Source organism: Cetorhinus maximus, chromosome 4 (genome assembly GCF_964194155.1).
Source record: "Cetorhinus maximus chromosome 4, sCetMax3.hap1.1, whole genome shotgun sequence".
Classification (NCBI taxonomy): domain Eukaryota; kingdom Metazoa; phylum Chordata; class Chondrichthyes; order Lamniformes; family Cetorhinidae; genus Cetorhinus; species Cetorhinus maximus.
Genome location: NC_135882.1, coordinates 136,475,738 through 136,492,097, shown reverse-complemented (window position 1 = coordinate 136,492,097; position 16,360 = coordinate 136,475,738). Strand labels below are relative to the sequence as shown.

The 16,360-nt window shown below is 42.2% G+C and overlaps 1 protein-coding gene and 1 long non-coding RNA gene across 4 annotated transcripts in view; one reads left to right on the top strand and one right to left on the bottom strand.

Annotated features, from left to right (window-relative positions):
- LOC144679930 (uncharacterized) overlaps window positions 1–16,360 on the bottom strand; it is an 871,259-nt gene that overhangs the window by 436,983 nt on the left and 417,916 nt on the right. The window lies entirely within an intron of this gene.
- Window positions 398–16,360, top strand: part of snap47 (synaptosome associated protein 47) — a 29,134-nt gene continuing 13,171 nt past the window's right edge. For 2 of the 3 annotated variants that reach the window (XM_078540897.1, XM_078540895.1), the window contains exons 1-3: window positions 398–1,264; window positions 4,526–5,080; window positions 14,194–14,693. In XM_078540897.1, coding sequence (XP_078397023.1) covers window positions 4,581–5,080; window positions 14,194–14,693 — 1,000 coding nt within the window. In that variant the 5' untranslated portion in view covers window positions 398–1,264; window positions 4,526–4,580. The remainder of the gene's footprint in view (window positions 1,265–4,525; window positions 5,081–14,193; window positions 14,694–16,360) is intronic. The other variant, XM_078540896.1, reaches the window with a different exon arrangement.

The following is a 16,360-nucleotide window of genomic DNA, read 5'->3' as shown; positions in this document are numbered from 1 at the left end:
GACAGAGAGGGGCGGGGTTTGTGTGATTGACAGGGAGAGGGGCGGGGTCTGTGTGATTGACAGGGAGAGAGGCGGGGTCTGTGTGATTGACAGGGAGAGGAGCGGTGTCTGTGTGACTGGACTAGGGGCGCAGTTGGGGGTGTGAGAGGGGGCGGGATCTGTGTGATTGACAGGGAGAGGGGCAGGTCTGGTGATTGAGAGGGCGGGGGGGTCGGGGTCTGGGTTATTAATACGAAAGGGGCGGGGTCTGAGTAATTGACAGGAAGAGGGGAGGGGTCTGCGACTAACATGGAAAGGGACGGGATCAGTGGGAGATTGACAGGGGGATGGGCGGTTTCTGGGTGTCAGAGGGTGGGACCTATATGATTGACAGGAGCGGGTTAGCGGAGGAGGCGGAGCCAGGCTGAGAGACAAACCCTGGGTGGATAGCAGCGAGAGAGACGTGAGAACTGGTGGTTTGCAGCCTCGGAGAGATGGAGTGGGCCTGAGATTGAGATACAGAGGCAGCGGGTCGAGTACTGCAGGCCGGCAGAGAGGGCCTTTGCTCCGGCCCACAGTCAGCTTACACCGTGAGGGAGCAGGAGTGTCAGGCTCAGGGATAGAGAGAGACAGGGGAAACCCTGGAGAGACAGGCTGCCAGTTACTGCAGGGATACAGTGTCTCCTGGGAGAAATCCTGCAGGAGAAAGCAGAATATTTTAGGAAAACCTTGCAGGAGTAGGAAAACGTGATAAATTCCGCAGGAGAAAAATATCTTGAAATAAATCTTGCAGGGAATAGGAGAATATCCTGAAAGAAATCTTGTAGGATAGAGAACATCCTGGATGTTGCAAGGAAGAGAAGAACGTCCAGAGATAAATAATTCCTGCAGTAAGAGAGGGGGGAGGGGGGGGCGTGGGGAGAGAACATCCAGAGCTAAATCCTGCAGTGAGAGAGAGGGAAGCATCTTGGAGAGACGAAGGTTGCAGACTTACCGGCGGAAGTGAACAAAATGGAATAGCCTGACAGGCAAATAGCCATAAGTAGAAGTACAGGGAACCAGGAAAGAAAGCAGGGAGCCTGTTTACAGGAGGGTACAGGAGCTAGAGGAAATTAAGGGAGCAACCACAAAAAGTAGAGGATTTTTTAAAAAAGCACAAAAAACAGGAAATATACAGAAGAGAACAAGTTGAGTAAATGATGCACAATGTGCAAAGAAGTACAGAAAGGACAATGAGTTGGAAAGACAACACAATTTAGGCAAACGGAGGTAGAGACGCACACAGGTAAGCAGACTGAAAGATTTAAGGAGCTTGATGTGAGAAAAAGTGTTGTATTACAGACTGAGAGAAGTTCCAAAGGGGAGTAAGGGATATCAACCCTGACAATGTATATGTAGAAAGGCACATTCCAATAGATTGTCATCCTGATAGTTCATTGGTAAATAAACAAAATGAAGGGTGACCTCCCTAGTGTGTAACCAGGAAACTGATAAATGTATTTAGACTAGAAAAATAATTTAATATTTTGCACTACCAAAAAGAAAGGTGGGGAGGGGTGGTGGGAAGACTAAATCCTTGCTCACTGATTTTTGGTATTTTGGTTGTATCAAAAGATCCTGACTTTTGTGAGTGGAGTGGAATAGAGAAGGAAAGTTTTAATGGAGCTACACTGGTGAGGATTGTTAAGTGAAACAAATGTTGTGTAGATCTAACTTATTGATATACATTTGTGGTTAACTCTTGTATGCTGTGTTATGGTGTCAGATGTGCTCAGTTGTTTGCATTCTTGCCTATGAATCACAAGGTTCCGGGTTCAGAGTCCCACTCTATGGGTTGAGCACAAAAATCAAGGCTGGCATTCCCGTGCAGGACTGAGGGAGCACTGCACTGTCAGAGGTGCTATCTTTTGAATGAGACGTTAAACCGAGGCCCTATCTGTCTGCTTGGGTGGATATAAACATTCCTATGGCCTTATTTCGAAGAAGAATAAGGGAGTTGCTCCTATGCCTTGATAAAATCACAAAAACAGAGTATTTGGTCATTATTACATTGCTGTTTGTTGGAGTTTGTTTTGCACAAATTGGCTTCCGTGTTTCCTACATTACAATAGTGACTGCACTTCAAAAGAATTTCATTGACTGTAAAGCGCTTTGAGACAGCTGGTGGTCATGAAAAGCCCTGTATAAATGCAAGTTTTTAAAAAACTTTTTATGCTAGCTGATATTGTTAATGGGTCTGTCTTTTCAGGTATTACACATATGAACTAGTAGGCAACTCAGCCCTTTAAGCCTGCTCCGCCATTCAACAAGATCATGGCTGATCTTCTACCTCAACTTCACCTTTCTAATCAGAGCATCACTTGCAATGGCTTCTCTTCCCACTCTCGTGGCCCCCAAGGATCTATCCTTGACTATTTCCTATTTCACATGTTACTCCTCAGCAACATCATCTGAAAACATGGTGTCATTTTTTACATGTGCACCGACAAAATCCACCTCTACCTCACCACTGCCACTTTTAAATCTTCCACCCTCACTAAATTATCATACGGCTGTCCGACATCCAGTACTCGATGAGCAGAAATTTCTGCCAACTAAATATTGGGAATATTAAAGCCATTGTTTTTGACCCCACTATAAACTCTGTTCCCTAACCACCAACTACATCTCTCTCCCTGACAACTGTCTGAGGCTGAGCTTGACCATTCACAGCCTTGGTGCCCTATTTGATCCTTAGATATGTTTCTGATCATCGGTGTCATCGCTAAGGCCGCATATTTTCATTTCTGTAGCACAGCCTGACACCACCCCTGCCTCAGCTCACCTGCCGCTGAATCCCTCATTCATGCCTTTGCTACCTCTAGACTTGACTACTTCTGGCCAGTCTCCCATATTCTACCCTTTGTACATTTGAGGTTATCCAAAACTCTGCTGCCTGTGTCCTAACTTGCACAAAGTCCCTTCCATCCATCACCCCTGTGCTTGCTGACCTACACGGGCTCCTGATCAAGTCATGCCTTGATTTTATATTTCTAATTTATGTTTTCCAATCCTTCATTTGCCTCGCCCCTTCCCTGGTCCTGTAATACCCACAACTATCTCAGATATTTGCACTCCTCTAACTCTTGATCCCTGTTAGTGGCTGTGCCTTCTTAGTCCCCAAGCTCCTGCATTCCCACCCTAAACCTGTCTGCATCCTTTTTCCTCCTTTAAGACACTCCTGAAAACCTATCTCACTGCCCAAGATTTTGGCCACTCTCCTAACATGGTCTTATGTGGCTCAGAGTGAAATTTGGCCTTTTAACGCTCCTGTGAAGCAGCTTGGAACTTTTTATTATGTTAAAGCGCTATATAAATACAAACTGTTGTTAATGTATGCACTAATTCACCAAGTGTGAATTTACTTCATCATATAAAAAGGATATTGTTGCTCTTAAAGCTAAGAAGTGAGCAATGGAAATGGTTGCAAGGATTAGGAAATTTAAGAAAATATTGAGGTAATTGGGATTATCCTCTTTGGTAAAGGACTTTGAGGGATTTAATGGAAGTTTTCAAGATTATGAAGGAAAATTATGACTGAGGAGACTTGTCCAAAGTTACAAAGAATTCAAATATTTGAGATGTAAGATAAATGAGTTAGCTCTGAGTAAGACAGGAGGTCAAGTGAAATCTTTTCACCCAAAGAGAAATTGAGTGGTGCAGTAATTTACAAACACAACTTGTATTTATATAGCACCTTATATAACTTCATTGAAATGTAAATCGGACAAAATTGACACAGAGCCAAAGAAGGAACTACTAGCAAGGGTGATTTAAAAGTTTAATCAGAGGCTGGCTTAGAGAGGATCTTGAGAGTAATGCAGAGAGATTTAGGGAACAAATTCCTCTCTCAGGGCACAGCCGCCAATGATGGGACGAAGAGAGGGGGAGATGCATAAGTGGCCAGAGTTGGAGAAATGCGGAGTTGTTGCAGGGTTGTTGAGCTGGAGGACATTAAACCTAGGGAGTGGTTAGGCCATGAAGAAACATCAAGACTATTAGAAAAGGCCATTGCCGTGGACAGCATTAATAATTTTGAGACAATTTAGATGTGTTTTCCTGGAGAGGGATTGAGAGATATGGTGAGAAGGTGAAGTAGATCTGCCAAAATGGGGCAAAGTTATTGTTAGTTGCTTGATGTTTCTGAAAATGTTTAATATGTAATTGTTTTTCGATCTCTTGGGACTTCCAGCCAGAAAGAGATCGCTCAGGTTGGTGTGTAGAACAAATTTGTCTTGTGTGCCTCATTGAATTGGCAAACTACCTGATACCAAAGTAATTCAATTTAATTAAATTGCATCTTTAGTAAACTGCTTTGCACTGCCGAAAAATAGTTCAGACACCAGAAATTCTGATCAAAACATTCTTCAAAGAAGGATATATAATCTTCTTGTTCAAACCCCTGTAAAAGGGTCTTGATATTAAGGCTTATCTTTTAACGTGATTATGCATTCTTCTGCTGAGCACTAACTAAATTTCCCCCTTCACCTCACCCAATCGTACCTAGATTTCCCTATATTTATCGACACACAGGCCTCCTGGGAGGGTCAAGTGCTGCTGTGATGAATAAAGACTTGTGCATCCATTCCTGGCCTGGTTCTTACTATCTAGACAGTGAGAAACGATGGGTTTATGGCAAGCTGTCGCTCACACCATGCCAGTTGGCATTCACATCCGACAAAGAGGGGCTCACACTGACCAGCTTCAAGCTCTCTGCCATCACCGGCATCAAGAAGGAGGCATCCAGCTTCATATTCAGCTCGCTCACTGTGCTGGTGGGCGGCAACGAGAAGCACTGGTTCAGCTCACTGCAACCCAATCGGACAGTGGTGTTCAACGTCATCGAGCACTTCTGGCAAGCACAGTTGCTTTCATCTGAAGGGGTGGAGGTAGAGGCCAGCCCGGGTCATACGTCGAAAGGGAGGCAGCTTATCAACCTGGCCTCCAGCTCTCACCAGCGCTTGGAAGACACAGCCAAAGTACTGCATCATCAGGGAGAGCAGTTTGACTGCATCATGAAAGGGCTGGACAAGATCGAGTCAGACATGGATGTGGCAAACAGGTATTGGGGTTATGCGGTGTTATTGTAAGAAAATGTGTGAATTTAAAAAGAGACAGGAGAGAGGAAGGTCCTCTGACAGGGAAACTAGGAAGGCAATACTGTATCCAGTGTAGTGTACATTGAGTTAAAGAGAACAGCTCAGTCCCACTGTTATGACTGATGCAGTTGGTAAAACATTATTATTTAAAAATCCCAGAGGGAAGCTTTAAACTGTCATAACCTATAATTTTAAATGCTATGTTTGAGATGCAACTCTTACTTCAGGAATCAGACTTACATTAGACTAATTGAAACATTTTATAATTTACACAGGTTGAAATATATATACACATGGCTACAAATTACTACTATCATAACTTTTAACAACTTCCCAAACTAACCTCCATTAAGGCAACAGCAACCCATAGACTTAACCAAGCACCAGGCAAAGAATTTTCACTGTACAAATTCGAAATGAGATTCTTTCACAATGCAAATGCACGTTATCTCTCTTACATATCAAAAAAGCTAGTACATATCAAAGCACCCAGACTAGCTGGCTTTAATCCAGTTAAGACACACTGCAAACTAAACTTCTTTTTTAAAAGAAAAATATTTTCCAAAATATTATATACATTAATAGCTTCATGACACCCACATGCTACTGTATAGGGTGCACACCTGTGTCAGCTCCTACAACCTGTACAACACACATTGAGATAAAAAAGGAACAATTCACTCCTCCTACCTCTTTATTATGTTTCCCCCGGAATAAAATCTTCCCCAAGTCACTTGTAACTGCCAACTATCAAACCTTTGATCCACCATTTTCACCATATTTCTGTAGCTATCAGTCTGCTTAGCTATTCCCTCACCTCCATTTTTAATGTTCTTTGTCCTCAGTAAAGCCATTAAACCTCTTATTCTGGTCATCCCCCAGGTCTGACCTTCATTTAACTCCCTCATGTTCAAATCTGTCCCCCTTGAACTTATCTGTTGCATAACTGGTTATTCATCCATTGCTAGATCTGACTGGATCACATCGAGCACTATCAGACCCCTCTCTCCTTTGCAAAACTGCTCGATATTTCATGTTCATCCTGGAAAGCAAAGAAAACCCCATCTGCCTGGTTTCTCACGTGAACAACGACATAGAGGAAAAGACCTACTGGTTCATCCAGTCTACCTCACACCATTGTGCATCATGATGGGAGATGAATAAAGACTAAGATACATTCAATCCCCAACCCAGCCAGAAGCCATATAGTCACTTTTTTTAAAATTCATGGAATCCATGGGATGTGGGCATCGCTGGCTAGGCCAGCATTTATTGCCCATCCCTAATTGCCCTTGAGAAGGTGGTGGTGAGCTGCCTTCTTGGACCGCTGCAGTCCATGTGGTGTAGGTACACCCATAGTGCTGTTAGGGAAGGAGTTCCAGGATTTTGACCCAGTGACAGTGAAGGAACAGCGATATATTTCCAAGTCAGGACGGTGGGTGACTTGGAGGGGAACGTCCAGGTGGTGGTGTTCCCATGTGCCTGCTGCCCTTGTCCTTCTTGCGAGGGGTAAAAATCAGATTAAAAATCCAGCTCAATTAAGGAAAAAAAATTCTGGAAACATCTTTTCCCACCCCCTTAGATGTTCAAAACTAGTGCAGGTGATGACTGTGACCTTGATTAAAGTTACTAGATGCCTGCTTATTGTACAGGTGAAAAGCAGCTCCAACTCTCCGAAGTCACTTGTAGCTGTCAACTATCTAGCCTTTAAGGTCCAACTTTCACACAAAGAAATGCAGTAAATCAGTGTTTACCATGAGAGTCAGCAAACTGTTCCACAAATCCACTATTCTCTGGGAAGGAAAATCACTACCTAACACTTTTTTCAGATTTCCAGGCACCCACAGTATTTTTCTTTAGTTCCTAACATCTAGCTGATTTCAGGCCTTGCAGAGTTTAAGATTATGACCCCTGCTCCCTCCTCCTTCACTGCATCACCTTAACTCTGAAACCTACAACCCTAAAAGAATGCGATGTTCTTACAATTCTGACCTTGTGAATCCCCCAGTACCTTTAGCTGATTTGGCCATTTGCTCTTCAATTTATTCTGCAAATCTCTGCCTTTCCACCCCCCTCTTCCCCTTTAAGACCCTCATTAAAACCATCCTCTTCAGCCAACCTTTTATTCACCCTCTTATTATCTTCTCCTTTAGTATCAATTTTTGTCCAGTTATGCTTATGTGAAGCAACTTGGGCATTTTTCTATGTTAATTGCGCTATATAGATACAGGCCAATCAGTTTAAGTTTGGTGATAGGGAGGTTTCTAGAAACAATCATTCAAGACAAAATGAATAGTCACTTGGGCAAATGCGCATTAATTAAGGAAAGCCAACATGAATTTGATAAGGAAAATCATGTTTAAGTAGCTGGAGTTTTAAGCAGAGGTAACAGAGGTTTGGTGTGAATAATGCTTTGATGTGGTGTACAAGGACTTCCCAAAAGGCATTTAATACAATGCTGCACAACAGACTTGTGAGAAAAGTTAAAGCTCATGGAATAAAAGGGACATTAGCAACATGGATATGAAATTGACTGAGTGTCAGGAAACAGAGAGTAGTGGTTAATGGATTCTTTCCAGACTGGGGAAAGGCTTGTCGAGGAGTTCCCCAGGGGTTGGAGTTATGATCCTTGCTTTTCCTGATATATATTAATGACCTAGACATTGGCATACAGGGCACAATTTCAAAATTTGCAAACGATTCAAAACTTGGAAGCATTGTGAACTGTGAGGAGGATAGCGTAGAACGTCTAAAGGACATAGCTTGGTTGAATGGGTCAACAAGTAGCAGATGAGACTGCATGCAGAGAAGTTTGAAGTAATTCATTTTTGGTGGGAAGAACATGGAGAGACAAGGGTACAACTCTAAAGAGGGTGCAGGAGCAGAGGGACCTGTATGAATAAGTCATTGAAGGTGGCAGGACAGGTTGAGAGAATGGTTAATAAGGCATACAGTATCCTAGGCTTTATTAACAGGGGCATACAGTACAAGACCAAAGAGGTCATGTTAAACTTGTATAAAACACTGGTTTGGCCTCAACTGGAGTAATGCATCCAGTTATGGGTACCACACTTTAGGAACGATATGAAGGCATTATAGACAGTGCAGAAAACATTCATGAGAATGGTTCCAGGGATGAGGAACTTCAGTTATGTAGATAGATTGGAGAAGTTGGGACTGTTTTCTTTGAAGAATAGAAGGTTGAAATGAGATTTGATAGAGGTATTCAAAATCATGACGGTTTGGACAGAATAGAGGAGGAAAGACTGCTCCCACTGGTGGAAGGATTGAGAACAAGAGGGCACAGATTCAAGGTAATTGGCAAAATAAGCAATGGAGACATGAGAAACTTTTCCATGCAGCGAATGGTTAAGATGTGGAATGTGCTGCCTGAGAGTGTGGAGGAGACAGGTTATCCAGGCATTCAAGAGGGAATTGGATTATTAACTGAAAAGGAAGATTGTGCAGGGTTATGGGGTGAAGGCAGAGGAATAGCACTAGGCAAATTGCTCGTTTGGAGAGCTGGAGTGCACACAATGGGCTGAATGGCCTCCTGTGCTGTAACAATTCTGTGATTATGTGAAGTTGTTGTCTGGTACTGAAAAAGTTGTGTGTTTTTCTGTGTCAGCTCCTGCACCTGTACAACACACAGTGGGATTAAAAAGGAACAGTTTACTGTACACCCACTTGTGCAATTTAGCAAATGGACAGTGTAGACAATGTTTGTGTCAGAATGGAGGAGCTGGTATTTTGGAATAGAACCAGTTGCGATAGGTAGGTTCAGATTTGCATTCCAGTGCTAGAGAAGAGCTCCAGGGGTTGACCGAATACTTTCACTGATTGGCCAGTGAGCATGAATTTTTAAATTTTCTTTTGCATGTGACCTATTGGGACAATGGGATTCTGAATCGGTAACCTCTGCATTAGCAGAGCTGGGTCTAGCTGTAATGGAAATTCCCCAGTGATGGGATATCATCAGGGAGCTTCCTATACAGCTGTGTAAATTCAAAACAGCCCTTTGTTTGTGCTTTATCATACACTACCTTTACCTAACAGTCACTTGGTAGTACAGAACTTGAACATTGCTGAAAGGAGAGACCTGTTGCTGAAGCTTGTTATCCTGCACTCATCGGTGCAAAGACAAGAATGCCAAATTTCAAGTGATCACAACTATTTATTCTACAGGAGGAAAGGTTGCTGATATGCTTTTTTATGATATACATTCATATACAAGGACCCGTTCTCTGCAAATAAAGGAAATGTTCAGGCCTTGCACCTTCTTTTGAATTGCGCAGGAGCTTGGGGAGCCTAGTTTTCAGTTGCTTTCTCCATGGCAACACCTGAGCCAGAGTTGACTTGCCAACCAATCAGTACCCTTTTCTCCTGTAGTGTAAATTATTGTGATGTTTGAAATTTGACATTCTTGCATTTGTCATGACAAAAAAGTTTGGAAAGATGTCACTTTTATCTAATATAAAATTTACAAGTGAATGGAAGTCGAGATTGCGCTTATTAATTGTAATGGTTCGACCCTTTCCACTATGCTTCATTTCATTTTAATATTCAATGTTTTTAATAATTTAAATAATTTTATATTTGTATAAATTTGCATCAAGCAGATAATACCACATTTGAATGATGGTTCATTCTTTGGGTGTGGTTTTGCAGACATTTTCAGCCCTCTGCCACTCCTTGCCAGTGCTATTTCTTTGTGTGCAAACTCAGACATTGAATGTCAGTGGCTATCTGACCATAACTGCCAAGCTCAATCCTGTCCAGCCTGAAATCAATCATTACTCATTCTCAAGATGGGGATGTCACTGCCAACGCCACCATTCATTTCCCATCTCTATGAATAAAGCATTTTTTTTGGGGGGGTTGCTGGGAGAGGAGAGAAAGAATTCCCATCCCTAGTTGTTCGGAGGTGGTGGTGGGCTGCCTATTTTGATGCAGTTTAAGATTCCTTGCTTAGTGACTCCAGAGTCAACCATATTGTTGTAGTTCTAGAATCGGGTATAGGCCAGGTCAGAAGTTGTGCTGGTTTCCCTCTCTGAAATACATTAGTGAATCAGATTTGGACACATACAGCAATCCAGCAGCTTGATGGTCACTTTTACTGAATTTCATTTATAACTAAATTCAAATTTTCAAGCTATTGTGCGGTATTTGAACACACATTCTCTGGATTATTAGTCCATACTTCTGGATTACTAGTCCAGTAACATTAACCACGACACCACAGTGTGCACTTTCCAACAGGGGCATTGTTGGATGGCATTTAGATGTGATACCCTAGCTGATTTTCTTATTTTGGAGGGGACAGTCAAGGTAATCACGGTGCTCCTGCGCCATTTGACTAACATACAAGGATTCAACTTGAGGCTTTCTTTGTATGGGTTAGTAACATGCGGCACATCATAGTTACTGTGGGAGCTGTGAATTTTTGATTTTGTTTTCTGAAAGTTTTTCTGATGTGGTAGGTTAGCTACAGATTTGCTACAGGGCTACGTTCATTTCTGCCCATCTTAGTCTGGCCTAGTTTTCTGGAGACTGCTTTCTACAAGGAAGGACCAGTTTGACCCAGCTTGTCACTGTGGTTTACCTGAAGACAGCTGCACCATGATGGCTTACTGAAGGGAATTATACATTCTTTTCCCATGCATGTTATTTTTCTGGAATGTGTAAAATCTATTAATGGAAGGCAAAAGCCTAGGCCTTTCTGAGTCTGGCTATGAAACATATTGTTTAAGGAGTGAGAGCAGGTGAGCTGTGGAGTGAAGAACAATCTACTAGTCTGGTTTTTTTTTTTGTCCAGAATTAATTCCTTGGTATTAGTGCTCTTGTCCTCAGTGATAGAGGGCTGGGAGGTGCTGGCAAAGTAAGCTTGCACTATAGATGGTACATAACTGCAGAGAGGATGTGCCAGAGTGGAGAGTTTGAGTGTCAAGTCTAGAAGCATGGCTACTAATCAAGTATACTACGTTAACTTGGATGGTGCATTTCAAGCTATGTCCATTCATCCAGGGAAATGGTGAGTATTCCATCAGGCTACGAATATGAGCTTTGTAGATGGTGGAGAGGCTTTGAGAGGATAAACGTTGAGCCACACACCGCAGACGGCCATACACTTATAGCTGCAGTGTTGATGTGGCTGGCCCAGTTCAGCTTTTGGTCAGACATGATGTTGACTGTGAAGAGCTCAGTAATGGCGGTGCCATTGGAGTTTGCAGCAGTAGTTGGACCTTTCCTTGTTAGTCATTTGCAGACATATATGTGGCGTGATTGTAATCCGCTACTTCTTGACTCTGAATGTTGTCCAGGTTTTGCTGTAGGCTAGCATGGATTGCTTCATGTTGCAGGAGCTATGCCTGAAGAAAGATCATCCTATAACCACCCTGCAATTATAGTCTTACAGGTACAAATTTTCATGATCTAGATAAATGAGAGAAGTTTTTGGTTAACTGGGCTTTACATAATGGAAGGGGAATGAGAAGAGGGCTGTTTGCGCTTCAGTCAGAGTGCTGTGTGCATCTGGATTTGATTTCTTGTTATTTTTATTTTCTGGAACTAATATTTCACTTTAATGATCCCTGAATACAACCTTCCTGACTAAAATATGTTTTTCTTTGTGTAGCTAGTTCTGTGCCAATTAAAGGAAAGGTGGGAGAGAAGTAGTTGCTGTACAAACTTTTGTCCTATCTACTTTACATTCAGAGCACACAGGACAGCAGCTTTCACGTATGTAACACTCCTCACAGTACAGAAATATGTCTCAGCAGTTCGTAGAGCAGGAAAATAAAGTAGACACCAAACAAATGGGGAAAGGTGAAGGGATAGAAAGTGCAGTCAAAAATAATGGGCGTTAGGGTTTTTTTTGAAAGCGGGAAGGGAGTTCCAGTGGGATGGAAGTGCAAAAGAAAACAATACTGATGGCGTAGAGGATATGGTCATGCTGTGTTATGTTACTGGACTAGTAATCCAGATGCTGAGAGTTCAAATCCCACTATGGCTGGCCTATATGCAACTCCAGTCCCATGCTAATATAATAGTCTCTTAATTTCCCTCTGTAGTGGCCTATTAAGCCACTCAGTCAGATTTAGCAGAGATTTCCAGCAACAGGCACATCTGAGTGTGATTTTTTTTATACAAGGTTGAAGGAGTGGTTATTGAAGGGCCCTAACTGAAGGACATTTGGACAAAGCCAATATGAAAGTCAGGATGAAAATGTTGTCCCTAGTAGATGTGTGGGACGGGGGGCAGCGTGCACGGTGGGGCTGGAAACTTAAGATAATACCAGGACACAAGGAATGTTGAAAAATTGAGTACAAAATTGTATTTTAAGAGATTTCGGAGATTTGTAATTTTTTACAAGGAGACTGAGATAATTTCATGCAGAAAGCATTTATTTCAACCTTCCCTTCCTTATTTTACCTAAAGATGCTCATACTGTTGCATTGTGTTCAAAATTCAGTCTAGTAGTGTTTTGTACATAGAAACATGAGATTTAGTTTTGTCCCTGGACCTTGAAATTTAGTCTAATTTTACTTGGGTTTTCAATTTTATTTTAATATTTATTCCCCATTAGTCCAAAAATTAGATTTGTTTTTCACATTTTAATTGCATGTAAGGAAATGAAATGGTTATGTACTGGAGTATTAATCCAGAAAACATGAGTTTAAATCCCAGCATGGCAGTGTAAGAACTTGAAAATTGTTTGAAACAAAACTGGAAATAAACTGGTATCAGTAAAAAGTGACTATTTAAGCTGTTGGATTGCTGTAAAAATCCAATTCCTGTACCCATGTCCTTTTTGGGAAGGACACCTCTTCTTATCCAGTCTGGCCTACATGTGACTCCAATCCCACACCAATATGTTTGACCGTGAAGTGACAGAGGAAGCCAAATCAAACCACAACAATGAAGAAGGCCCACCACCACCTTCTCAGGGAAATTAGGGACGGGAAATAAACAATTACCTTGTCAGGGACACCCAAATCATGTAAATGAATAATAACTAATGTCAGGCTGGACAGGATTAAGTGTAAATGAGAGTTTAGTCCCACGTCATTGTTCTTGACTATGGAGTGGCCTAGCAAGCCATTCAGTTGTAACAATGGCTGCAAAGAATATGAACATTGTGGGGACACCTTCACCATCTGCATGGACTGCAACAGTTCGAGAAGGCTTACCGCTACAGGGCAACGAAATACCAGCTTTGCCAGCGATGCCCATATCCAAAGAATGGATAGAAAAAAGAATTATGGCCAGGATTTTACTGCTGTTCCTGCCCAACGGGATATTACGGTCCCGCTGAACTGAATGGAGATTTATATGGCTCGCCACCTCTGCCGGGGGGGGGGGAGACATGCCGCAGCGGGGCCGTAAAATCCAGCCTAAGAAATAGATATGATTCTGAATTTGGATTCACTATTAAGATGTTTGTAGATAGATCTTTCCAATCCATGATCTTATGGTGCATACATGTAAGGTACTGTCACACAATTCCTGCCAGTGTTAAATTTTATCCTTTTGGTTTTTGGGATGTGGATGACACTGTCAAGTCAGCAATTATGACCCATCCCTTGTTACCCTGAGAGAATTAAGGGAGTTAACTAAGTAATGTGGGTCTGGGGCCACATCTAGGCCCAGACCAAGCAGGTGTTGCATGTTTCCTTTCCTGAGGATTTTAGTGATCTGGTTGGGTTCCCACAGATTTATTTTGGTGCAAACCCACAGATTTACTGAACTTTCCATTGTGACCTCACTCATCCAGTACCATAACCGCTTGGTTAAAATTAATTGGTTAATGCATGCCCTAAGATATTGCTATCAGGATTTTATCTTTCTACCTAGGTCAAAGATCACAAGTTCTACCCTTCTAATTTTAATGAATGTTTAAGTCGAGTTAACAAACACTGCTTCAACATTCTGAGAAGGTTGGCCTGTTTTAAGCATGAGTCTTAAACCCGCTCTTTACTGCTCTATGTCTCGGTAAAAGCCCTATCAATTAAAACTTCTGAAAACTTCTGTCAAGAGATGACCAGTGAAATATCTTTCTTTGATTTCCTTGTGACAGACTGTTAACTGAGCTGGAGTCTCCGCCGTGGTGGCCGTTCAGCAGTCGTCTCCGAAAGGCTCAACAGGAAACAAAGAATCAGCCAGAATACCCGGCCTCTGCCTCAAAAGCTTTCGGGAAGGAAGGCTTGATATTAAAAGTCCCTGTCCTTTATTCCCAAGGTCTGGACCCCATCCTCAAACAGGGCACACTTGCAGTCCTTTGCTCAGGTCTGGAAATCTGTGATTCAAACGAGCAGCTTGTGCACAAGTACCGACGGGAGGAAGTCGACGATGTTAAAGTGCAGAGTCCTTATGAGATAGTTGTCCGCCAGAGGTTCATAGGGAAGCCCGACATCTCCTTTACCCTGCAGTCTGCGAGGATGACTGATGTTGTTTCCATTGTAGAGATACAATACTCCAAAAAAGTGCAATTCAGAGAGGATCTGTTGGGGCTCTTCAAACCAGAGGAATCTCCTGTTTCAGAGAATCTTGGCATGGGCGGCTCCATATGGAATGCAGGTATGGCAAATTTCAGTTCCTAAAGGCCATGGTCACTCTGCTTCTATGTCTAAGACGTGACATAATGCAATAGCACTTCTGAATAAAAAGTAATTATCAAACTAGGAACATGTGAGAATATTTAGAGAAGGAAAAAGCTCTTGAACTTAAATATGTGCACCTATTTTATATAGAAAAACCTCACTGATCTACCTTTATTGTATCCTTTGATCCTTACTATTTCTAGACTAAAACTAGTCTGCTGAACGTGTATATTGTTCTCATCAACAGCCTTCCCATGGCAACGGATTCCACAATCTGATTACTCTTTCTGTGGAAAAAAACCACTATCTAACATACTTCACATTTCTAACTTCTAAATAATTAAATTGTGTCACCTGGTGATTAAATCCCTAGAATGATAAAATGATACAGTGGAAAAGGAGGCCATTCTGCCTATCATGTAGTGCTGGCACTTTGGTAGAGCTATCCAATTAATCTCACTCCCCTGCTTTCTGCATGTCCCTGTAAATTGTTTTTCCTTTCACGTTTTTTGTCTAATTCTCATTTTTTTTCTAATTTCTCTTTTTATGACCTTTCTGCCACATCTATCAAATTTCCCATGATGTAAGGAGAACAGTCTCCAGCCTTCACCTTCTCCAGCCTCTCCACATGATTGAAATCCGTCACCCCTGCTACCATTCTGGTAAATCTCTTCTGCACCCTTGTCATGCTTCCTAAAGTGTGGTGCCCAGAATTGAACACACTACTCCAGCTGAGGCTTAACCAGTGTTTCATAAAGTTCAGCATAACTGCTTGCTTTTGTACTCTATCCCTCTATTAATAAAGCCAGGGATCCTATATACTTTAATTTAACAACCTTCTCAACTTGACCATCTTTTAAAGATTTCTGTACACACATCTTCAAGTCTCTGTTTCTGGACCAATTTAAAATTGTACCATTTAGTTCATATTACCTCTCCTCATTCTTCACATCAAAATGTATCACTTCACACTTTTCTTCAACAAATGTCATCTTCCGTGTGCCTGACTATTTCCCCAGTCTGTGTCTCCTCCTGAAACCTGATGCTATCCTCCTCCATTGTTTAATATAGTTTTGAGTTTTGTATCACCTGTAAACTTTGAAATGATGCTTTGTAGACCCAAATCCAGGGAGGTCCTGTGGCGCAGCGGGTAGCATCCCTTCCCCTGGGCCAGAAGCTTCGGGTTCAAGTCCCACTTCAGGACCTGATGGCCATGGAAGGTGCGTTCATAACGTGGCCAATCAGGTGGAACACCAGCTTGTAAATCCTTTCAGTATGCCTGATGGCAGGTGGTAAGAGAGAGAGAGAGTTTCCTGATCAGCCATACTGCACAAAACGATGGCAAACCGCTGCAGTACTTTGCCAAGTATAATCATGGACCAATCCAATGCAAGTCCATGGTCGCCAACTCCCTATTAGGGCATGGTACCTGAAGGAGGAGGAGATCTAAGTCCAGGTCATTAATATAGATCAAAAAGAGCAGTGATCCTAATACTGACCCCTAGGGAACAACACTGTGTACCTCCCTCCAGTCTGAAAAATAATTGTTCATCACTACTCTCTTTTCTGTCCCTTAGCCAATTTGGTAACTTTGCTATCACTGCCCCTTTAATTCCACGGGTTTTAATTTTGCTAACAAGTCTA